The 26,141-nt window shown below is 39.4% G+C and overlaps 1 protein-coding gene across 5 annotated transcripts in view; it reads left to right on the top strand.

Moving 5' to 3' along the window:
• CACNA2D3 (calcium voltage-gated channel auxiliary subunit alpha2delta 3) overlaps window positions 1-19,939 on the top strand; it is a 900,236-nt gene extending 880,297 nt beyond the window's left edge. For 3 of the 5 annotated variants that reach the window (XM_059879666.1, XM_059879665.1, XM_059879668.1), the window contains 3 exons: window positions 4,767-4,882; window positions 5,098-5,177; window positions 13,284-13,696. In XM_059879666.1, coding sequence (XP_059735649.1) covers window positions 4,767-4,882; window positions 5,098-5,177; window positions 13,284-13,376 — 289 coding nt within the window. In that variant the 3' untranslated portion in view covers window positions 13,377-13,696. Of the gene's footprint in view, window positions 1-4,766; window positions 4,883-5,094; window positions 5,178-13,283; window positions 13,697-19,701 lie in introns of those variants that run through there. The other 2 variants (XM_059879667.1, NM_001206751.2) reach the window with 2 other exon arrangements.
• Window positions 19,940-26,141: the final 6,202 nt, after the last annotated feature.

Here is a 26,141-nt window from a genome sequence, read left to right as displayed (position 1 = left end):
ACACATTGTGCACATAAATGTACAGCTAACATTGGCCAGACCCCGCCAAAGAACCATGTTAATAAGCAGACAGTAAGTCTTTAAAATATGGAAAAGCAGTTAATCTTTCCGCTGGCAAATCCTTCATAGGGGGTTGTTTTCCTCCACTGCAGTAATAGCTGCCTGCAAAGATTTTCATCTCCTAGGACTCGAGGTATAAGTGGGGCTTACTGTGGAGCTTCATGAGCACACTTGGGAAGTCTTCACCTTACGGGGTAATGTGTTAAAAGGAATAATGTCCTATACTGGTCGTCATTAAGCATCCATATTGAGTCTGGGTCTGCCCTCAAGGGTCTTGAGCACTAATAATTCCAGTACAAGACAGAAAGCTGGTTGCCTGTGATTGCAGTCCCACAACAGGCCTGGGCTCCAGAGGTGTGCAGCTCTGCCTGTGTTTCTCTGGGAAGTCACTTAATCTATTGTTTCCCCATCTTTGAAATGGCCACAATCACGTCTTTTTTCATACAGCTTCTATAGAAGTTTACTTATGCTCTCTGAGTCCCAGTTTTCTCTTTTGTGAAATAAGAAAATCAATGTTCTTTGCTCCCAGCACAATATTCCATTTTATAAATGTTTGAAGAATACCTGTATACATTCTCCTTATAGAGAACTCCAGTGTTATAGATTACGTTCGTTTCCATGGATAATTATTCCCAGTCTTCTCCTCTTTTCCACCACTGCCATCCTGTTCTCTCCCCACCATCTCCTCCTCCCTTGCTCTCTCTACCACTGATGATATGATAGGAGGATCAAACTTGAGGATAGGGATGGGGGTTCAGTAGACAGAACGTGCATGGACCCGATACATGCTTGCTTTTTGGAGAGATGAAAGGTCAAGTTTGTAAACTACCTCTAATCTGTTGAGCAGCCATGACTTCTATCTATGTGTCTCAGGTAGAGAAAGGGAGTTGCCAATGGGTTGACTTGAAGGAGAACGTAGATGATGGCTGTCAGTTTGGAGATGACATGATTTGTGCCTTAAAAAATATTTAATTTCACTTGGTCCTTACATTTCTTTTATCACTAGAAAGACACATCATATGTTCTGATCTTTTTTGTGTTCTACCCACGTGTTCCACTTGCTTTGAACATTTATTCCTTCTGTGTTATCTCATGTTATTCCTAACGCAAATGATAAGTCTTATCCATCCCATTTATTTTTCCTGTTCTCTGTAGCAGAATCAAATACTGAGAGATGAGTATTTTGAAATGTTCCTAAAAATATTTGTGTATAGTTTTGCAACATCATTTTCCCACTTACTATGTTTTGGATATCTTTTATAACACTACATAGACATCTTTTACCCTTTCAAGTGTTGCCAAGTAAACCATGGAAGAGATACACTGTTGCTTATTTAATCATTCCTCTACTGATGGACTTGCAGATGGCTTTTGTTTTTTCCTCCTCTCCATGAACAAGGTTACCAAGAGCATCTTTATATGTCCTCTTGGGTTCTTGAACAATAATTTCTCTTACTGAGAAGTAAAACTACTGGAAAAGTAGGATCTAAATCATTTTCACTGAAACAGTAACAAATTATTCATATATTGCCTATAAAATTTTACTTTCCCACCAACAGTGTAAAATAATAGTCACTTCTTCAAACTCTCAGTCATTTGATATTACCATAAAGTTTTGCCATTCTGATGGTAAAAAATGAGTTTGATTATTTCAATTTCATTTTAATTTACACATACTTAATTTTAGTGAGATTGGACCCCTTTTACATATCAGCTGTCCATCTGTGTTTCCTCTTCTGTAAATTATCTCATGGGTTTTAATACTAATTAGGGGCAAACAATTTCCTTCTTCTCTCTTTTTTTCTTATAAACTCAATTTTATACAGTTGTCCAGACTATATTTATATGAAATCTTAGGATCATCACCTCAAATTCCATCAAAATTCCTGTTGGGATTTTATTGGGATTACTTTGAATTAAAAGATTACTTGAAGGAGAATGACACCTTTAATATATAACTGTTCTCTTTCACCACCGCTGTGCAATTAGGGTTTTTTTAATGTTTAGTAAAGTTTGATCATTTTCTTCATAGAGAAACATCTTTTACTAGATTTACTCTTGGGCATTTCACAGTAATTATTGATACTATCAATGGTTCTTTATTTCTTAAGTATTTTTTCATTGGTTATTGCCAGTGTCAAGGAAAGACTGTGGTTTTATATGCTGATTATGTAACTGGTTAACTTGCTTGGTTCTTTTCTGTGTTCTAATAGTTGGTCAGTGGGTTCATATGGATTTTCTACAAACACAGTGATATCTGTTCTTTGGGTGATTTGGTAGTTTTGATTTGTGGGTAGATTCTCAATGAGCATTTCAGATTTTTTTCATGCAGTTGGTTTGCTTGTGTTTTTATAGCCTGACCAAATGTTGATAATTTATACATTATCCTCCAACGTGTGTTTGCTCTAAGTTTTCAAATTATTTGTAATGATATACATAATACTCAAAGGTTTACAATGCCTCTGTCTCTTTTGGGTTTTACTGTAACTTTGTAACTTCTTTTTCTTGATCAGGAGTGTCAGAAGTAGACTTATGTCCTTGTTCTTTTAAGCCTGAGTTTGATTCTTCTAGTTATCTTCACATTTTTACTTGCATTTTCTTCTTCTTTTATCTTTATAAATTCATTCTGTCATTGGCTCAGTGAATATTTACTGAGCATCTGCTCTGTCCCAGGCATAACTCTAGGTGCTGGGGATAAAAGATCACCATGGGCAGACACAAGCAGCTTTTTTCCCATGGAAACCACACTTTGCTGTCAGGGGGCAGACAGTGAGCAGGTAAGGAGAAAGTGGAGGCAAAGAGATTTGAGAAGAAAGGCAGTGTGGTTGTTTATTTGGTGTCCTTGATAAGAACCGATTCAAGAGTGTGGTAAGGACAACAACCTTATTGGAGTAGATTTGTGAAAGGAAAGAAGTGAGGAAGTAGCGAACCTGAAAGAGAGGGAAAGAGAAAAAAATGAAAGAGAGAGAGAGCGATTGTCAGTACCTCTTCTTAGGAGTTGTACCGTAAATGAGGACAGGGAAACAGGGTAGTAGCTAAAGGTAAGCTAAGGGAGTTTGTGTAAAGTGAAGAGAATGGCTAGAAAGACAGGAGGAACCACTTATATACGAATGATCACCTCTCTCCTCGTCCATCAGTCACATCCTTGCAGGAGCCTGGGGGCTGGACTCTGGAGAGGGGCATCAGTCCTCAGTCCCAGTATACCACAAGGGAGACTGAGGGTAGGATGCAGGTACAGGTTTATGTTCTCACTTTTCCAGCTTCTTGTTTCAAAAACACAGTTCATTTATTTGCAGATTTTTTTCCCAATAAAAAATATTTAAGGTCACACTGCACAGATTGGGCTGTTCTCAAATTCACAAGGATTAACTGGATGTATTTTTAACTATTAATTTCCGTTGTTTATATTTTTTGCTATTAATTTCTAATTTTATCCAACTTTAAAAGAATATGTAATTGATGCTTTCTGCTCTTTGGAACGTGTTGCAGTTCCCTGCATTTGAAAATAGCATATTCTGGATTACTTAGGTCTGTAAAGTTTTTGCTGTCAATTTTATTAATAAATAAGTCATGTGTCCATCAAATACTTTTGGTATTTCTATCAGCTTGTACATCATGATCATAAAAATTCATCTCATATCTTATTATACTACATATACTCTAAAGAATAGAATACATTTATTGAGAGGAAGATGAATAAAGATAACTTATAGAGAAATTGGCCATTTTTTTAAGATTATAGTCTAGTTCAACTGAGTAAACTGAATTTGGTGAAAATATCATGAAAAGTTTATGTGACAGGATTCTGGACTTGGGGGTAAATATTCAGTTAATCTATTTGCTCTAGAAGAATATGGGATTTGTTCTCCAACTTGTTCCTCCAAAGAGCTGGTATTTCTGATTCAAGGAGTATTATTATGATGATTGTCATTTCATGTAGTGGGCCAGATGAGAAAGAGGTATCATTAAACTTACTTATGTTGGACTAAGTGTACATATGGGCCCAGAAGATTAAAAAAAAAAAAAGTGAGGACGGAATGCCCAAGATGGCGGAGTCGAAATGTGTGTGCTCATCTTCCCCTGCGAGAACACCAAAATCATGAGTAGCATGGCCTTTGTGCCAGCATGACCTGGTCTCTGAGACGACTGGAGCTCCTTAACCAACTAGCCTTGATTTCATCCTAAGCAATATACCTCTATTATGGGCAGACATTGTGCAAAGTGATTGAGGGAAAGGTCTAGGAAGTTCATGTTCTTTTATAATTACTATGGCATGGCTTCAGTCTATCCTTGAGGTGAGGAGGAGAGAAACATACACTCAGAAGAACATCAGATGCAACTTGCAATGGTTTTTAAGCCCTAAGAGAAGAAAATGAGTCTTGGAAAAGCATAACCTCTTAGAGCTTAGAAACTGAGGTAATTTAGCCAACTCTGACTCTCCTGTTTCATGCACATAAAGTCTAGTCTTTCCAAGATGAGTTGTGTGAGCTACGTATGGACATAGCTATTGTCTTCTTAGTGAAGCTTTGGATTTGAAATGAAGAGCTTCATGGAAAGAGGCAACTTGAGTAGTAAACCAGTCTCTGAAATTTGTTTTCCAAAATACTATAGCAGTTGTCCCACTCTGGAGGAAGTTTTCCTCATGGCTATTAACTTGGGGGATGGTAAATGACCACTCACTCTCTCTCTGCCTCTTGTTCCAACAGGTCCTTTGTCATCCAGCAGATCCCGAGCAGCAATTTGTTCATGGTGGTGGTGGACAGCAGCTGCCTCTGTGAGTCTGTGGCCCCCATCACCATGGCACCCATTGAAATCAGGTATATCCTTTTGTGTGTCAGTCCAGCCATGACTGATGAAGCTGGTAAGGGGGAGCAACAGTAGGAAACCCAGGGGAGGAATCTCAGAGAGGGAGAGATGATATTCTTTCCACTGTTAGAGAGCAGGTGTTAAGGGAACTAAGTGCCAAGTTTTGACATCTGAAATGCAGAATAAGGAAAAGGAGCGTCTTGGAAATATGCCTTAACTACAGTCAACATAATGAATCGCTTAAGTGTGAACGTTTAAAGGCCCAGAAGATCAGAAGGCGTCCGGAATCTTGTCATGGCTTCCATCCTGAGGTAATCTGATACCCCCTCCTACTCTTTTACCATCAGATTCTCCATGAGGATCTCACAGCCATCAGAGAACTATAGCTCAAAAGTTTACTCTTGAGAAAATCATCCCTTTCAGGCAAACCAAGAAATAATATATTGGAAGGCTAATGCTATTCTACATTCAGCCTCTCAATGCCTTCTTATTTAGTCTTTACTTAATAGTCTTTTCTTATTATATTCACATATATTTTTAAAAGCCTCTTTACTATCTTCCCTTTTACAAATGTGCTATAGTTTTACCACTTTCCACTATTACACATAAAGTGGCTCTGACCATCTTGTTTTACTTATTTCAAATTGTAGTTAAAGTTATTTTCCCTTGCTTACTTTTAGACAGCCTTTTACTTATAAAAAAATCATGTAAAGCAAAAGTCACAATACTAATGTCAGATCAAGAGTCGCAGTATCTAAATGTGGGATGATAAGCCTTTAAACTCCCTGTAACACATGAGGTCACAACTATAAAGGCGCTACATTTATACCAAAAGTGGTGATCAGAGAAAAAATTAAGCTTGTGGTAAAAAAGTAAACTTATAGACGTAGGTGAATTATGTCCTTCAAAGTTGTAGGCAAAAAAATTTAAATATAGTAACAAAATTACAATTTAAAAACACTCCACCTCCATCTTGAAAAATAGAAAACTGGCCTAGACCAATTATTATAGGGATACTGAGAGGATATTTATTTTTTGTAAAATGCCACCGTAGCCCACTGAGTGTTAATGTCACCTGTAAATACCAAATAATTTTAATGTTATTTAAACTATCCAAATACTACAAAATATTTTAAAGTCAGTGTACTGCTAAGAAGAATTTGGAATTTATTGAGAATGTTTGTTTCTATGTTCAAGGGATAGTTCGATAACATATGCTGTAAAGGCTTTTGATAAAATCCAATGATCACCTCTAGTAAAAGGTCTATGTAAAATAGAAATATGAACGATTGCCCCAAAACAATAAAGCCACTTCATTTGAAACCAGAACTGCATGGTGCTGCTGCTGCTAAGTTGCTTCAGTTGTGTCTGACTCTGCGACCCCATAGACGGCAGCCCACCAGGCTCCTCCATCCCCAGGATTCTCCAGGCAAGAATACTGGAGTGGGTTGCTATTTCCTTCTCCAGTGCATGCATGCATTCTAAGTCCCTTCAGTCATGTCCGACTCTGTGCGACCCCACAGACACAGCCCACCAGGCTCCTCTGTGCACAGGATTCCCTGGGCAAGAATACTGGAGTGGGTTGCTGTTTCCTTCTTCCCAGAACTGCATCAGTTCAGTTCACTTCAGTAGCTCAGTCGTGTCAGACTCTTTGTGACCCCATGAATCGCAGCACGAGAGGCCTCCCTGTCCATCACCCACTCCCGGAGTTCACTCAAACTCACGTCCATCGAGTCAGTGACGCCATCCAGCCATCTCATCCTCTGTCGTCCCCTTCTCCTCTTGCCCCCAATCCCTCCCAGCATCAGAGCCTTTTCCAATGAGTCAACTCTTCGCATGAGGTGGCCAAAGTACTAGAGTTTCAGCTTTAGCATCATTCCTTCCAAAGAACACCCAGGGCTGATCTCCTTTAGAATGGACTGGTTGGATCTCCCTGCAGTCCAAGGGACTCTCAAGAGTCTTCTCCAACACCACAGTTCAAAAGCATCAATTCTTCGGTGCTCAGCTTTCTTCATAGTCCAACTCTCACATCCATATATGACCACTGGAAAACCCATAGGCTTGACTAGACGGACCTTTGTTGGCAAAGTAATGTCTCTGCTTTTGAATATGCTATCTAGGTTGGTCATAACTTTCCTTCCAAGGAGTAAGCATCTTTTAATTTCATTGCTGCAGTCACCATCTGTAGTGATTTTGGAGCCCAGAAAAATAAAGTCTGACACTGTTTCCACTGTTTCCCCATCTATTTCCCATGAAGTGATGGGATCAGATGCCATGATCTTCGTTTTCTGAATGTTGAGCTTTAAGCCAACTTTTTCACTCTCCACTTTCACTACATCAAGAAGCTTTTTAGTTCCTCTTCACTTCTGCCATAAGGGTGGTGTCATCTGCATATCTGAGGTTATTGATATTTCTCCCGGCAATCTTGATTCCAGCTTGTGTTTCTTCCAGCCCAGCATTTCTCATGATGTACTCTGCATAGAAGTTAAATAAACAGGGTGACAATATACAGCCTTGACATACTCCTTTTCCTATTTGGAACCAGTCTGTTGTTCCATGTCCAGTTCTAACTGTTGCTTCCTGACCTGCATACAAATTTCTCAAGAGGCAGATCAGGTGGTCTGGTATTCCCATCTCTTTCAGAATTTTCCACACTTAATTGTGATCCACACAGTCAAAGGCATTGGCATAGTCAATAAAGCAGAAATAGATGTTTTTCTGGAACTCTCTTGCTTTTTCCATGATCCAGCAGATGTTGGCAATTTGATTGCTGGTTCCTATGCCTTTTCTAAAACCAGCTTGAACATCAGGAAGTTCACGGTGCACGTATTGCTGAAGCCTGGCCTGGAGAATTTTGAGCGTGACTTTACTAGCATGTGACATGAGTGCAATTGTGTGGTAGTTTGAGCATTCTTTGGCATTGTCTTTCTTTGGGACTGGAATTAAAACTGACCTTTTCCAGTCCTGTGGCCACTGCTGAGTTTTCCACATTTGCTGGCATATTGAGTGCAGCATTTTCACAGCATCAACTTTCAGGGTTTGAAATAGCTCAACTGGAATTCCATCACCTCCACTAGCTTTGTTCGTAGTGATGCTTTCTAAGGCCCACTTGACTTCACATTCCAGGATGTCTGGCTCTAGGTCAGTGATCACACCATCGTGATTATCTGGGTCATGAAGATCTTTTTTGTTCAGTTCTTCTGTTTATTCTTGCTACCTCTTCTTAATATCTTCTGCTTCTGTTAGGTCCATACCATTTCTGTCCTTTATCGAGCCCATCTTTGCATGAAATGTTGCCTTGGTATCTCTAATTTTCTTGAAGAGATCCCTAGTCTTTCCCATTCTGTTGTTTTCCTCTATTTCTTTGCATTGATTGCTGAGGAAGGCTTTCTTATCTCTTCTTGCTATTCTTTGGAACTCTGCATTCAGATGCTTATATCTTTCTTTTCTCCTTTGCTTTTCACTTCTCTTCTTTCACAGCTATTTGTAAGGCCTCACCAGACAGCCATTTTGCTTTTTTGCATTTCTTTTCCATGAGGATGGTCTTGATCCCTGTCTCCTGTACAATGTCACAAACCTCATTCCATGGTTCATCAGGCACTCTATCTATCAAATCTAGGCCCTTAAATCTATTTCTCACTTCTGCTGTATAACATAAGGGATTTGATTTAGGTCATACTTGAATGGTGTAGTGGTTTTCCCTACTTTCTTAAATTTAAGTCTGAATTTTGTAATAAGAAGTTCATGATCTGAGCCACAGTCAGCTCCTAGTCTTGTTTTGTTGACTGTATAGAGCTTCTCCATCTTTGGCTGCAAAGAATATAATCAATCTGATATCGGTGTTGACCATCTGGTGATGTCCATGTATAGAGTCTTCTCTTGTGTTGTTGGAAGAGGGTGTTTGCTATGACCAGTGCATTTTCTTGGCAAAATTCTATTAGTCTTTGCCCTGCTTCATTCCGTGTTCCAAGGCCAAATTTACCTGTTACTCCAGGTGTTTCTTGAGTTCCTAATTTTGCATTCTAGTCCCCTATAATGAAAAGGACATCTTTTTGGGGTGTTAGTTCTAAAAGGTCTTGTAAGTCTTCATAGAACCATTCAACTTCAGCTTCTTCAGCGTTACTGGTTGGGGCATAGACTTAGATTACTGTGATAGTGAATGTTTTGCCTTGGAAACAAACAGAGATCATTCTGTTGTTTTTGAGATCGCATCCAAGTACTGCATTTCGGACTCTTTTATTGACCATGATGGCTACTTCATTTCTTCTGAGGGATTCCTGTCCACAGTAGTAGATATAATGGTCATCTGAGTTAAATTCACCCATTCCAGTCCATTTCAGTTCGCTGATCCCTAGAATGTCGACATTCACTCTTGCCATCTCTTGTTTGACCACTTCCAATTTCCCTTGATTCATGGTCCTGACATTCCAGGTTCCTATGCAATATTGCTCTTTACAGCAACGGACCTTGCTTCTATCACCAGTCACATCCACAGCTGGGTATTCTTTTTGCTTTGGCTCCATCCCTTCATTCTTTCTGGAGTTATTTCTCCACTGATCTCCAGTAGCGTATTGGGCACCTACTGATCTGGGGAGTTTCTCTTTCAGTATCCTATAATTTTGCCTTTTCATACTGTTCATGGGGTTCTCAAGGCAAGAATACTGAAGGGTTTGCCATTCCCTTCTCCAGTGAACCACATTCTGTCAGATCTCTCCACCATGACCTGCCCATCTTGGGTTGCCCCACGGGCATGGCTTAGTTTCATTGAGTTAGACAAGGCTGTGGTCCTAGTGTGATTAGATTGACTAGTTTCCTGTGAGTATGGTTTCAGTGTGTCTGCCCTCTGATGCCCTCTTGCAACACCTACCATCTTACTTGGGTTTCTCTTACCTTGGGCGTTGGGTATCTCTTCACGGCTGCTGCAGCAAAGCGCAGCCACCACTTCTTACCTCAGGCCAGGGGTATCTCCTCACCTCCGCCCTTCCTGACCTTCAGTGTTGGATAGCTCCTCTAGGCCCTCCTGCGCACGGGCAGCCACCGCACCTTGGACGTTGGGTTGCTCCTCCCGGCAGCCGTCCCTGGTGGAACTGCATACTTAGCATTAAATTCACAAGAGTAAAAATCTTTTAAAATTAATAAGACAACTTGCTTTGGAAACTAGATACATGATAAACACTAAAAAACAAGAGAGCAACAACAATGACCAAAAAAAAAAAAACCACTGTTTTTTTCTTTAAGGTTCTAGACCCAGTAGGATGAAGTCAGTGGAAAAGAATAGATACTCCTACATATGACAGAAGTTCAGTTCAAAGGGGAGAACATAGAATGGACCTGAATGGTAAATGATGGTCTCATAAGAAATTCTAGGGATTGGACCCATACTTCTGGATTGGAAGAATTAGCATTATTAAAATGGACATAGTACACAAAGCAGTCTACAGATTCTCTATCAAAACACCCACAACATTTCACAGAACTAGAGCAAATAATCTTAAAGTTTATATGTTACCATGAAAGACCCAGAATCACCAAAGCTGATCTGAGAAAAAAGAACAAAGCAGGAGGCATCACCATCCCAGGCTTAAGACAGTGCTACAAAGCTATAGTAATCAAAACAGCATAGCGTTGCCACAAAAACAGACATACGGATAATGGAGCAGGATAGAAAGCCGAGAAATAAACCCACACGCCTATGTCAATTAATCTTCAACAAAGGAGGCAAGAATATACAATGGGAAAAAGATAACCTCTTCAACAAGTGGTGTTGGGAAAGCTGGACAGTCAGATGTAAATCAGTGAAGTTAGAACACATCCTCACACCATACACGAAAATAAATTCACAATGCCTTAGAGGTTTAAATACAAGACATAGCACCATAAAACTCCTAGAAGAAAACATAGGCAAGACATTCTCTGGTATAAATTGTACCAGTGTTTTCTTAGGTCATTCTCCTAAGGCAATAGAAATAAAGTAAAAATAAACAAATGAGACCTAGTCAAACTTATAAGCTTTTATACAGCAAAGAAAACTATAAACAAAACAAAAGGAATACCTAAGGGGTAGAAGAAAATATTTGCAAATGATGCAACTGAAAGGGCTTAATTTCCAAAATATACAACAGCTCATACAACTCAAAAACAAAACAAAGCCAGGGAGCCCAGTTGAAAAATGAGCAGATGACCTAAATAGACATTTCTGCAGAGAAGACATACAGATGACCAACAGGCACATGAAAAGATACTCATCATCACTTAGACTCCTAGCGACCCCATGGACTGCAGCCTACCAGGCTCCTCCGTCCATGGGATTTTCCAGGCAAGAGTACTGGAGTGGGGTGCCATTGCCTTCTCCTCACTAATTATTAGAGAAATGCAAATCACCACTACAATGAGACACCACCTTATACCAGTCAGAATGACCATCACTAAAAGGTGTACAAATAACAATGCTGAAGGGAATGTGGAGAAAAGGGAACCCTCCTACACTGTGATCAGAATGTAAATTAGTGCAGCCGCTACGGGAAACAATATGGATGTTCCTCATAAAGGTAAAAGTAGGGTTGCCGTATGATCCAGCAATCTCACTGCTGGGCATGTATCCAGACCAAAATATCATTTGAAAAGATATATGCGCCCCTGTCTTCACAACAGCACTGTTTACAGTAGGCAAAACATAGAAACAATCTAAGTGTCCACCAACAGATGAATCTATAAAGATGTGTAGTGTGTGTATATATATATAATGGAATATTACTCAGCCATACAAAAGAATGAAATAATGCCATTTCAAGCAACATGGAGGAACCTAGAGATTATTATACTAGCTGAACTAAATCAGAAAGAGAAAGACAAATACCATATGATATCCCTTATATGTGGAATCTAAAATATGTCACAAATGAGCATATCTACAAAACAGAAACAAAATGACAGATATAGAGGTGGGGGGAAAGGATTGGAAATTTGGGGTTAACAAGTGAAAGCTATTATAAATGGGGTGGATAAACAACAAGGTCCTACTGTATAGCACAAGGAACTTTACTCATTCTGTGATAAACCATAATGGAAAATAAAATGGGTATTTTATGCATATATGTGCATAAATATGCATACCATATATATGCATATATATATAGTACACTTTGTTGTACAACAGAAATTAATACAACATTGTAGATCAATTATATGCCAATGACATTTCTAAAAGAAAAAAAAAAATTCTAGGTATTGGAGAGACCTTCCTATCTAAGACCAGAAAAAATGGAAGAAAAACAGATTTATTTAACTATATAAAAATTATAACCTTTGATAAAAAGGATAACTGAGAGTCAGTATCCAATTTATAGAACCTGAGAACATTTATAAATGAAAGCATAAAAAGCTCTTTAAATTAATGAAGAAAAACTGCATTTAAAAATAGACCAAGCTCTGAGACTTTCCTAGAGGTCCAGTGGTTGGGACTTTGCCTTCTACTGCAGGGGGTGCAAGTTCAATCCCTGGCTGGGGAACTGGGGTCCTGCATGCCTCATGGCCAAGAAACCAAAATTTAAGAAACAGAAGCAATGTTGTACCAAGTTCAGTAAAGACTTTAAAAATGAACTATAATATATTAAAAAAAGATCTTAAAAAAAAAAGAAACAATTAACCAAGGACATGAAAGATACAAGTCATTGGATGATCAGAAAATACAGGTACCAATGAAGTATCTGGCAATAGCCATTGAAGGCAAAAATATCCTTTAGCTCTTCACTCTTATTCCTGGACATCTTTACCTTAGGCCAGAGCAGGAACAAATACCAATTTTGGCGAAGGACTTGCATTCAACACTCTTTGTAACAGTAGAGAACACCTGAGAAGATGAACAACCATCAGTAAGGAAAAAAAAAAAAGAATGAATAAAAGAAATTTACAATAATGAACATGGAGAAATTTCTGTCAATTAGTAGATGAAAATCATGGTACAGAAAGGAGTAAATAATATGATTTAATTTTTGTAAAACAGAACCTCCCTTCCCTGAAATTAAAAAGAAGTCACACGTGTTAATAAAACCTTCCATAGCCAAGTCTCTGAAATGATCTGAGATGTGATCATTTACTTAGAAGGTCAATATTTTGCTTTTATAAAATAATCACAACAGACATCTCTACCAACAGTCCTTTACCTCTTGAGTGTTCTGCATTGTAGTATGCAAAAAGTCATTTTGCATATTTTATGCATTGACAAGTGAAGTCAGAGATTGTCTTTACTAATGTGATGAAATGTACACAAGTCCATTTCCTGGACATTATCTAGATTCCAAATGATTTTGTTCATATGCTGAAGAGCAGGGAGAGATCTGGGGACGCCACATACCTTGGGAAGTTTAAGGCATCTTGGAATCTGTCTCTGCTCTAACCAACCCTGCCTTTCCCTGTAGGAGAATGCAAGGGAGTGTGGGGGTGCACCGAATCTCAAGGCCAAGATGGTCCTGATCCTGTTCCCTCTGCTTTTGATGCTCTTCTCAAGGTGACACTGATGGAGATGTTCTCTTGGCATGCTAAATTATGGATAAACTGTGAACCAAACTATGGTGCGACATAGGAGACATGAAATATAGTCCAACCATCAGCATCTCATGATTTTAAACTGTGCGTGATACAAACTCTTAAAAATATGTTGACAGAAAAGTTATCTTTTTACTTTGCCAGTCATGCAAATGTGAGTTTGCTACATTATTATCATCCTTCATCAGAAACGGGACTGCAAGTGGGCAGCATCCCTTCTGCTTGAAACCCATTGAAACCAATTTAAAACTGTGTACTTTTTAAATAAAGTATGTTAAAATCATAATCTCCTGGTTTGGGTTTTGTTATCATTTTATTGCTGAGAAAACAGACTGAAAAGTGCATGAAAAAGTCACCCATTCCAGACGGCAAGAAAATAATGGTTGTTGGCAGAGACTTTACTCTAAAGCAGATTCTAGACAAACATTTAACAATTGTTTAGATGCTCTACTCTGTTTTAAAAATATTTACAGAAGTAAATCAAAATATCATCTACATCAGAAGAATTTATTGCACAGAACCCTGAATTTTGTTGAACAAAACTTCAATAGAAATCATAATTTGGATGAGAACACAAGCTTCCATAATATTTAAGTGTTGAAGTATTTGGGAATAGAAATAAAGAAGTCATAAACCCTAGGAATTTGTTCTGAGAAGACTTGAAGGAGGAAAGAATGGTGACTACAAATGACTCAACTTTATTGCTTGAGAATTTGGCTTCTAGCTTTCCTCATAAACAAGAGATGAAATTCGGTCTTATATGTTACAGAATGTGAAACTACTCAGACCTGTAAGCATTAAAACACTGGATCGTGAACCAAAGAAAATAGATTCCACTGGATTGTGATTCCAAAATAACCATTCCAAGTGGAATAATTTCTGTGCCTAGGTAGAAATGAGAATGCCTTTCTTTAGAGGACAAACATCTAAAAGTCACGTGGAGAAATCAAACTCTTAAAAAAAAGGCTGCATTATCCTATTGATATTTTAGAAAAACTGATGTTATCATACTACTTTATACTATAATGATTCTAGTATTTATAAGAATAATAGTACTGCATTGTTTTGCTTCTTTCAATTACTATTTCTCCAACCCACAAAGTCTTCCTACTCCTCAAGCATGCTAAGTGGACACCTGCCTCAGGGTCTTTGCACTTGCTATTCCCTCATCATGAGATGCTCTTTCTCCCAGATACCCACATGCTTTCCTCCCTTACCTTCTTCAGGTCCTTCTTTTGTGGCAGTCCACGCTGACCTCCTTGTTTATAGTTGTAACTTGCACATGCCTTCACCCCTTCTCTCTTCCCTGCTTGATATTCTGCCATAGCAGTTATCACCACTGGATTTGTTTAGCGTTTGTCTCTCCCCAGGTGAATATAAACACCAAGAAGGCAAGGATTTTATTTGTTGTTTTTTATTTTGTCACTGCTGTATTCTCGTCTCCAAGGAGAGAAGAGTAGAGTATCCAGCTCAGAGCAGACCCTCAGTAAACATTTAAGCAAGTAAGCAAGTGACGGTAGTAGCAAGAGTTGCAGTTCCAGCATAGAGGGCGGTTGTGTCTACCTGTCCCCATGCTATAGCGCTGTGTGGGAGGGTCAGCGTTACGGAGAGAGCATGGAGTAATAGAATATCCTCTGTTATCCTGCCATTGCCAGTTTTTGAAAACTTCTACTGACAGTACTAATGATTGATGCCAATTGTCTCCAAAGGGATCTTATCACAGAAAGTTTTATTAAAATGTTTGGTTTGCTACTTATAATTAAGATAAACTTTAAAGTGATACAGTTAAATCTAACTGTATGGTACAGTTACTAAAATTATAAGCTTTGACATTCCATATAATAAGTTAATGGATTCAGAAGTCACCTGGAGCTAGCAGTATTCTTCCTAAACTGTAGCAGTATTCTTCCTAAACTGTAGAAAGCTTTCATATACGTGAACATTCACAAAAATATAGTAGAACAAGTGCAGTAGTTATTGAAGTTAGACTAATAAATCACAGTATAGATGAGAATATTTGTGTGATGCCTTTATCTGTCCTAAAATAACAAAAGAGCCACTCCATATGCTATACCTTCATTAGACTAAGATGACATAGGACACTAAAATAAGATAGTAATGGCAGTGGTAAAAAGTACTATTCAATATATGAAGCAGTTGCAAAATAAGGAACTGTAGCATTATTATTCTGGAGAAGGCAATGGCACCCCACTCCAGTACTCTTGCCTGGAAAATCCCATGGACGGAGGAGCCTGGTAGGCTGCAGTCCATGGGGTCGCTGAGGGTCGGAAACGACTGAGCGACTTCACTTTCACTTTTCACTTTCATGCATTGGAGAAGGAAATGGCAACCCACTCCAGTGTTCTTGCCTGGAGAATCCAAGGGACAGGGGAGCCTGGTGGGCTGCAGTCCATGGGGTCGCTAAGAGTCAAACATGACTGAGCAACTTCACTTTCACTTTTCACTTTCATGCATTGGAGAAGGAAATGGCAACCCACTCCAGTGTTCTTCCCTGGAGAATCCCAGGGACGGGGGACCTGGTGGGCTGCCGTATATGGGGTCGCACAGAGTCAGACATGACTTAGCAGCAGATCAGATCAGATCAGATCAGTCGCTCAGTCGTGTCCGACTTTTTGCGACCCCATGAATCGCAGCATGCCAGGCTTCCCTGTCCATCACCAACTCCCAGAGTTCACACAGACTCACGTCCATCGAGTCAGTGATGCCATCCAGCCATCTCATCCTCTGTTGTCCCCTTCTCCTCTTGCCCCCAATCCCTCCCAGCATCAGAGTCTTTTCCAATGAGTCAACTCTTCGCATCAAGTGGCCAAAGTACTGCAGTTTCAGCTTTAGCATCATTCCTTCCAAAGAAATCCCAGGGCTGATCTCCTTCAGAATGGACTGGTTGGATCTCCTTGCAGTCCAAGGGACTCTCAAGAGTCTTCTCCAACACCACAGTTCAAAAGCATCAATTCTTCAGCACTCACCCTTCTTCACAGTCCAAATCTCACATCCATGCATGACCAAGGAAAAACCATAGCCTTGACTAGACGAACCTTTGTTGGCAAAGTAATGTCTCTGCTTTTGAATATGCTATCTAGGTTGGTCATAACTTTCCTTCCAAGGAGTAAGCGTCTTTTAATTTCATGGCTGCAGTCACCATCTGTAGTGATTTTGGAGCCCAGAAAAATAAAGTCTGACACTGTTTCCACTGTTTCCCCATCTATTTCCCATGAAGTGGTGGGGCCGGATGCCATGATCTTCATTTTCTGAATGTTCAGCTTTAAGCCAACTTTTTCACTCTCCACTTTCACCTTCATCAAGAGGCTTTTGAGTTCCTCTTCACTTTCTGCCATAAGAGTGGTGTCATCTGCATATCTGAGGTTATTGATATTTCTCCCGGCAATCTTGATTCCAGCTTGTGTTTCTTCCAGCCCAGCATTACTCATGATGTACTCTGCATAGAAGTTAAATAAACAGGGTGACAATATACAGCCTTGACATACTCCTTTTCCTATTTGGAACCAGTCTGTTGTTCCATGTCCAGTTCTAACTGTTGCTTCCTGACCTGCATACAAATTTCTCAAGAGGCAGATCAGGTGGTCTGGTATTCCCATCTCTTTCAGAATTTTCCACACTTAATTGTGATCCACACAGTCAAAGGCATTGGCATAGTCAATAAAGCAGAAATAGATGTTTTTCTGTTTTCTCTTGCTTTTTCCATGATCCAGCAGATGTTGGCAATTTGATCTCTGGTTCCTCTGCCTTTTCTAAAATCAGCGTGAACATCAGGAAGTTCACGGTTCACATATTGCTGAAGCCTGGCCTGGAGAATGTTGAGCATGACTTTACTAGCGTGTGAGATGAGTGCAATTGTGCTGTAGTTTGAGCATTCTTTGGCATTGGCTTTCTTTGGGATTGGAATGAAAACTGACCTTTTCCAGTCCTGTGGTCACTGCTGAGTTTTCCACATTTGCTGGCATATTGAGTGCAGCACTTTCACAGCATCATCTTTCAGGATTTGGAATAGTTCAACTGGAATTCCATCACCTCCACTAGCTTTGTTCGTAGTGATGCTTTCTAAGGCCCACTTGACTTCACATTCCAGGATGTCTGGCTCTAGGTCAGTGATCACACCATCGTGATTATCTGGGTCATGAAGATCTTTTTTGTTCAGTTCTTCTGTGTATTCTTGCCACCTCTTCTTAATATCTTCTGCTTCTGTTAGGTCCATACCATTTCTGTCCTTTATCCAGCCCATCTTTGCATGAAATGTTCCTTTGGTATCTCTGATTTTCTTGAAGACATCCCTAGTCTTTCCCATTCTGTTGTTTTCCTCTATTTCTTTGCACTGATCGCTGAAGAAGTCTTTCTTATCTCTTCTTGCTATTCTTTGGAACTCTGCATTCACATGTTTATATCTTTCCTTTTCTCCTTTGCTTTTCACTTCTCTTCTTTTCACAGCTATTTGTAAGGCCTCCCCAGACAGCCATTTTGCTTTTTTGCATTTCTTTTCCATGGGGATGGTCTTGATCCCTGTCTCCTGTACAATGTCATGAGCCTCATTCCATAGTTCATCAGGCACTCTGTCTATCAGATTTAGGCCCTTAAATCTATTTCTCACTTCCACTGTATAATCATAAGGGATTTGATTTAGGTCATACCTAAATGGTGTAGTGGTTTTCCCTACTTTCTTCAGTTTAAGTCTGAATTTGGCAATAAGGAGTTCATGGTCTGAGCCACAGTCAGCTCCTGTCTTGTTCTTGCTGACTGTATAGAGCTTCTCCATCTTTGGCTGCAAAGAATATAATCAGTCTGATTTTGGTGTTGACCATCTGGTGATGTCCATGTGTAGTCTTCTCTTGTGTTGTTGGAAGAGGGTGTTTGTTATGACCAGTGCGTTTTCTTGGCAAAACTCTATTAGTCTTTGCCCTGCTTCATTCCGTATTCCAAGGCCAAATTTGCCTGTTACTCCAGGTGTTTCTTGACTTCCTACTTTTGCATTCCAGTCCCGTATAATGAAAAGGACTTCTTTTTTGGGTGTTAGTTCTAAAAGGTCTTGTAGGTCTTCATAGAACCATTCAACTTCAGCTTCTTCATCGTTACTGGTTGGGAATTACTGTGATATTGAATGGTTTGCCTTGGAAACGAACAGAGATCATTCTGTCGTTCTTGAGATTGCATCCAAGTACTGCATTTCGGACTCTTTTGTTGACCATGATGGCTACTCCATTTCTTCTGAGAGATTCCTGCCCGCAGTAGTAGATATAATGGTCATCTGAGTTAAATTCACCCATTCCAGTCCATTTCAGTTCGCTGATCCCTAGAATGTCGACATTCACTCTTGCCATCTCCTGTTTGACCACTTCCAATTTGTCTTGATTCATAGACCTGACATTCCAGGTCCCTATGCAATATTGCTCTTCACAGCATCGGACCTTGCTTCTATCACCAGTCACATCCACAGCTGGGTATTCTTTTTGCTTTGGCTCCATCCCTTCATTCTTTCTGGAGTTATTTCTCCACTGATCTCCAGTAGCATATTAGGCACCTACTGACCTGGGGAGTTCCTCTTTCAGTATCCTATCATTTTGCCTTTTCATACTGTTCATGGGGTTCTCAAGGCAAGAATACTGAAGTGGTTTGCCATTCCCTTCTCCAGTGGACCACATTCTCTAAGTATAGCACTGCAGAGGGTAATATTTCTCTTGTTTTAAGAGTCTGTATAGTTTAATAAAATATTAAAATAATAGGCAGAAGAGCACAGTTTTATTACTCTCAATATTAGAGGTCATAATAATTTAGAAGACCCTTGAGGGCCATTTGCAGTGTGTGTGATTCGGGAGCTTTGTGAAGATGCCTCTAATTAGCACACATATGCTGGGGAGCCTGTCAGGGGCATTTCTACTCATGTGACTTTGTTTTATATATCTAGCTCTTAGCAGCTGCAATTCCTACTAGGGACTTTGCAGGCATCATTTCCATTAGGATATGTTTCCTAATCCAGTAATTACAAATCCTGGGCAGCTTTGCCCACTAGAGAACGTTCGGAAATATCTGGAAACATTTTTAGGTTGTCACAGTTTGAGGCAAGAGGAAGTTTAAAACAAAATAATAGATGCCACAGACATTCCGGATCCCCACGTGACATCTAAATTGTGTACCTTTGCTCCACCATGCTAGGAATCCCTTACATAGTGTAAGCTACTAATGTACAGATTCAATTCAGTAGCAATCCCTGTATATCATATCTTAAAATACTCAGATGATGGGGTCCTTCTTGTCCTTCAGGCCTCAGCAGTCTTCCACTGAACACCAGGGAATCCTCGCTCTCCACCTGCCGGTTTCTTTCAGAGCAAGGTATTCACAGGGCGCTGGCATTTTCCCTGTTCACTCTCAAGTCTCCCCTCCTATACCTTGTAGGAGGGAGCTCAACTGTCTGAATTCCCCATGCTTTTAATTGCTTCTCAATTTCAGTGACACCCAGCAAGTGTTTGCAGAATGAATAAACCATTTCCATGATTCTGTTTATGAGAGCTTCTATTTACAAGTTACTGTGCAGAGAATTTCCATCATCATTTCCTACACCTGTTATTATTCCCATTTCACTGATGAGGAAACTGGACTTAACAAGCAAGTTACCCAGATTGCTAGAGCCACTAAGAGGCAGGGCCTTCTGCCTTCACCATTACAATACTATGTACCATATGCATCAGTACAATGTATTATAGTCCCACATGGCGGCAGAACCCGGTCCCCTCAGACAGGTACGAAGTCAGGATGGCAGTACTTTCTAGTTTGGGATACTATAATTCAGCAGCATTTGGACACACTAAAGGCAATATATGATAGTAGATTATAGTGATATTTTTTGTTAACTATGGTTAGAAACAGCAGAGTAATATGGCACTATGGCTACATCTGTAGTATATTGAAAATACAGTACTTCCTACTCATACACACATTTTAGGTGATGCAGGATGATTTAAACCAGGGGTCAGGAAGTTTTTTCTGTAAAGGACCAGAGTGAATATTTTAGACTTTGTGGGCCATGTCGTCTGTGTCTGTTGCAACTATTGAACTCTGCCAGCATAGCACAAAAGCCTCTTGTGTCCCATTAAAACTTTCTTTAAAGGACACTGCAATCTGAATTTCTTATATTGTCACATGTCGCAAAATGTTATTATTCTTTAGAAGTTTCAAGCATCTAAAAATGTAAAGATCGCTCTTAGCGTGAAAGCTGTACAAAACAGGCAGTGGGCCAGATTTGACACATGGACCATAGTTGGTCAATCCCTTGATTGAGAAGATTGCTGCTGCCAATTTTTAAGGTTCTCACAATGTGATAAATCAGGAATCTCCTTGCAGCTTCCAGGCATGCATGCTAGAAGGTGTCAGCACTATCAATATGGGAGCTTCTATAGTACAAACATGCCCCCGTGATTTTGACTGTTCACGTCACACAGCCTAGCACCGTTTAACACATTGGAAGTACCTGAGTATAATCTAATGCCTTTATATGTATATAACTAAAGACATAAAAGAACATAACTCATGATAGTGTGCGAGCATTAGTGCTTCTCAGATTGTAAGGGGAGAGTATTGGCTGACATAATGCAGTTCAGCACAGCATATGATCAGTTCTGTTCCCATAATTATATGTAGTAAAGCAGAATATGCTGTGAGAGGGGGCACAGTGTATATAACAGATGTGAGGTTCAGAGATGACTTGGCTAAGTCACACAGGTGGTGATGGAGAAGGAAGGCCCCGTGCACTTTGCCACCTTGTTGACGTTCCCCTTGTCACTTTCTTTTCCTGCCACATGCTTATTCTTGAGACCCAGAAAAGAACAGTTTCACCAGCCATATTGCATTATGCTGTTGGTAATGCTGGCTCCAGCATCACTCCTGCATCATCCCATATACTGTCTTTACAGGAAATTTGACAGTATAGCTATTTCACAATATGGTGCAGCAGTGACACTCTTCTGTCATTTCAGTCACAGTAACACAATTATGTGCTACGTATGTTTCTAACAGTAAGGCTGTTCTCCTGTCCATGGTCCTGCCTTGCTGCTAGTTATGACGACGGTGCAGCTCCTATGCTGCTGCAGCCTGCAGTTGTAGTTGCAACAACAACACGAGTGCTAATAGGGAGCCCAGTGGTCTATACAGGGCTATAACCCACATCCGGAAAACCGGTCTATACAGGACTATAACCCACATCCGGAAAACCGCCATTGCGACTGCCAGGGTTTCAGAGAAGTAGTCAAGGAAGCGTCCTGCTTCTCGGGAAATCACAGTTCCTCATTTCACATCACTAAAAGCTTGTGATTTCCCCAACCCACTCGGCGACCACTTGGGTTCTGTGCCAGCTCTGATATTGAGAACAGTCTCTTTGCTGCATCACTCTACATGGTAGAACTATAATTTTAGCATTGTTATGATATTATTGCTAAGCCATGTCACACTTGTTTCCAACTCGGAAGCAATTCTGCCACTACAATAACTAGTGTGTAATGTCTATAATTTTAGCAAAAGTACACAATCAATCTAGCACTTAAATAGTAAGTATTCACTGAAGAGATACACTGCACAAATATTTATAGAATTGAGGTACCATAATGTCTTTTGGTTTAGCACAGTAATAAAACAATATCCTGAAAGACCATACATTTTCAGTTCAGTTCAGTTCAGTTGCTCAGTTGTGTCTGACTCTTTGAGACCCCATGGACTGCAGCATGCCAGGCTTCCCTGTCTATCACCAACTCCCAGAGTTTGCTCAAACTTGTGTCCATTGAGTCGGTGATGCCATCCAACCATCTCATCCTCTGTCCGCCCCTTCTCCTCCTGCCTTCAATCTTTCCCAGTATTAGGGTCTTTTCCACTGAGTCAGTTCTTCACATCAGGTGGCCAAAGTTTTGGAGCTTCAGCTTCAGCATCCGTCCTTCCAATGAATATTCAGGACTGATTTCCTTTAGGATGGACTGGTTGGATCTCCTTGCAGTCCAAGGGACTCTCAAAGAGTCTTCTCCAACACCACAGTGTGAGTCCTAATATTTGTAATTTGTAGTTTTAAATAAGTATCATATACTTTGCTGCCAATATTTAACACTATCCATATTATTATTCTTTGTTATTGTAGATGCAGTGCATGTAAGATATAGTGCATGTAACCACAGCTCAATAATGCATAAATGCTGTGCCGTGCTAAGAGCACTACATTGTTTCACATTATTATCAGGTACGTTATAATGTTCTATAATTTTCTAATACCAGGGTAAATAATAATCTATACTAAGTTTTCTTTTATTCCCATAGATCTAGAACCAACATTGATACCATAATAAATCTCTTATCTCCAAAATGTGTATCAACAAACAGTTAAAGAAACAGTCACAGCTGTTTTGCAATTATGTAGCATCAGTTTGCTACTGGTAAAATATAACCTGTACTGTTTCTTAACTTGTAACAATAACCCTAAAGTACTGAAAATTCAGTATTACTTTAGTTTTCAGTGTATTAGTTTTAGTGTTGCTATAACTACAGTAGGTCACATTTAGCATATTTGTCTGACACTACCAAGAGGAATATGTGGCTATTATATAAGGCACAATGTTTGAAGTCAGAATCACACATAAAGTTGAGTTACAGCTTCACAACTTAATCCTTATGTGATTTTGCTCAAAATACCTGGTAGTTGTAAGCCTCAAGTTTTTCACCTGTATGAAGGAACTAATCACAGAACCCAACTCACAGTATTGCCTTTAGGTTTAAATGAGACAGTATCTAAATGAGGAATACTTTGAATCAAACATGATGTAGTGATTTGGATAATTATTAGTTACTACTATTTTAATTATTTGTACTATTATGTTAATACTGCATACTAATTCTGATAATACTACTACTAGTAAGCTACTTAGAAATAATATTACTATATAATATGCTATCAACTATTTGAACCAGTTTTATAAAAGCAAGTTGTCATCTTATCCTATGCTGCATTGATATCTTCTGGTTTCTTCTGCTTTAATATTGTTTATGGTAACTTGGGGCTTCCCTGGTGGCTCAGATGGTAAAGAATCTCCCTGCAATGCAAGAGACCAGGGTTCAAACCTTGAATTGGGAAGATCCCCTGGAGAAGGGAATGGCATCCCACTCCAATATTCTTGCCTGAAGAATTCCATGGACAGAGGAGCCTGGTGGGCTATACAGTCCATGGGGTCTCAGAATCGGACATGACTGAGTGACTAACACGATAATGACATGGTTATTTTAACTCTTTCTTTTGCTCATGACTTTATACCATTCTATCCTAAGTTACCTTTAATGATGGTAATTCTTAGACATTACTACTTATAACAGATAATCTGTGATTGAATCATTTTGTGCTTGCTGTAAATGTAACCAAAAAAAGGTATTTATATAGCTTAACCTACAGTGTTCTACTTTAATTTCACATCCCAGTTGGATGTATTAGATGCATCTCAATCTTGATATACTCCAAATATATCTCTGTATTTTCCCCTCCAACCTGTACTCCCTCTTTTCTCATCTCGGTCAAGAGCTTCAGCAGCCCCACCACCATGATCCAGTGGTGTAATCCAAATAATATGGACACTTTGACTCCTCTCTTCCTCACTCCACATCCAGTCCCCCAGGAAGACTAGCTCTGCAAAACAGATTTGAAATCTTCCTACAGTGTTTTATCTCTATCACTAACCTTAGTACAAACCTTGAGACTCTCTTTACAGAACAACTGAAGTAGCCTACTCGGAGGTCTCTGTGCTGCTCTTCACCACCGCCTCCTACCGTGGATCCATTTCAAGTTTTGTCACTTAGCTTATTTTTTTCACTGGAAGTGCACTGATAGCTCTAACATATTTCAAAATGCATAAAAGTAGAAGATGGCTTGATGGGTGAAGAGAAAGAGAGTCAACTGAGTAGCTAAGGGTCAGTTTCTTAACCTGTCTGAAATGTAATCTTCTCGCCTGTAAACAGGGATAATAAAAGGGTGATTGTTGGCAGTAAAGGTCTTTGTGTAGGTCAAGTGTAAAGGTGGTTCCTGGCACACAGGAAGCATACACTAATATCATCAGTTACTCGAAGTCATGGTGTAGACTTGATTTAATCAAAATGAATTTTACTAACAACTATCTTGGAGCATTCCATTTTTTTTCAGTTTGAAAACATCAAGGGACTTCCTTGGATTCACCAAATAAAACTCAAAAATCTTAGCATGTAATTATGTTTGCATTCACCTTAACCTGCCAGGATTCACCCTAGAAGCAGCTCTTGTGCTACCCATCCGTGCTTCCTGCAGACACAAGTGCAAGCAGAGAGCGATTGTCTGAGTCTCACATTGCTCCCTTCACAAATCTCAAATAAAAATTCCCAGCCGTGTGGTAGGCATCTTCAGTGAATGCAGACATTGCCCTGTGGAAGCGTACGAAACCCATTTGGGTGAAAGCTAGTGCAACAGGCTTTGACCAGCACCATGGACCCTCCCCTGATGAATTGCAGTTCGGAACTAGAACTGCTTTTGGTTTTAGAAAGGACAAAATTATTGTAAGAGCTGATGATAGAAAATCAGCTGGCGTGGGGAAGGTGAAAGGTGTTGCTATTCTTGAAAGGACAAGGCCTTTGGAAGAAAATGCCTAAACCTGCCAGAATTAAAATGCAACCTTTTGTTTGTAAACTTATAAGATTATGGGTTTAGAATTAATTCAAACTGAATCCTTTCCAGTTACCAGTAACCTAAAACTTGGGTCCATTATGCAATCATGACTCAGTAAGTCCTTCGTAACATGACTTCCAAACACGACGGGAATTAGACCAACTTTGTAAATATTTGAAGTTGCTAGTTTAAAAATTAATTTGACTTATTTGCTTGCTAGTTGCCAGCAACTTACGAGAGTTGGAGCTTTCTCTGTAATCATACATATCATTCATGAATCTTTTAAAGGATTTATTTGGAAAAACTATAGGGTAGAACTCAACATACCCGTTGCTGAAAACAAAAGTTGACTGTAGGTGATAATAGAAGGGAAAAAAGATGAAATAAAATTAGCCCTTGGTGTGTTGATTAAACTTAAGTCTAAGCACCGTAATTCAGTTAGACATGTAGATGCTGTTTTAGTTCTACTCTTGGACCCGATGAATATTTTTTAAACACTTCATTGAAATATTAATTCACATACTATGCAATTCACACATTTAAAGTGTACAATTCAGTACATTTTCGTATATTCACAGAATTGTACAATTATCACTACCATCTAATCACCCCAGAGGAAATCCCATATTCATTAGCAGTCACTTCTCTTTTCTCCTGTTTCTGCTCCCATTTCTAGGCACCCACTAATCTACTTTCTGTCTCTAGATTTGTCTCTTCCAATCATCTCATATAAATGGAATCATATATGATCTTTTGTGTCTGACTTCTTTCACTTAGCATATTGTTTCTAAGGTTCAGTAACGTCATAGCATGTAGCAGTACTTCTTCTTTTTTTTTTTTTTTTTGGTGAATAATATTCCAGTGTGACTTGGCCATATTTATTCATTCATCCATTAATGGCCATTTGGTTTTTTCCTTCATTTCATCTATTATGAACAGTGCTGTTGTGAACATTTGTGTACAAGTTTTCATGTGGACATATATTTTCGTTTTTCTTGGATGGATGCTTAGGAGTGAAATTGGTAGATCATATAGTAACACCACATTTAAC

The sequence above is a fragment of the Bos taurus genome, chromosome 22 (genome assembly GCF_002263795.3).
Source record: "Bos taurus isolate L1 Dominette 01449 registration number 42190680 breed Hereford chromosome 22, ARS-UCD2.0, whole genome shotgun sequence".
Taxonomy (NCBI): domain Eukaryota; kingdom Metazoa; phylum Chordata; class Mammalia; order Artiodactyla; family Bovidae; genus Bos; species Bos taurus.
This window is presented reverse-complemented; position numbering and strand designations above follow the sequence as displayed.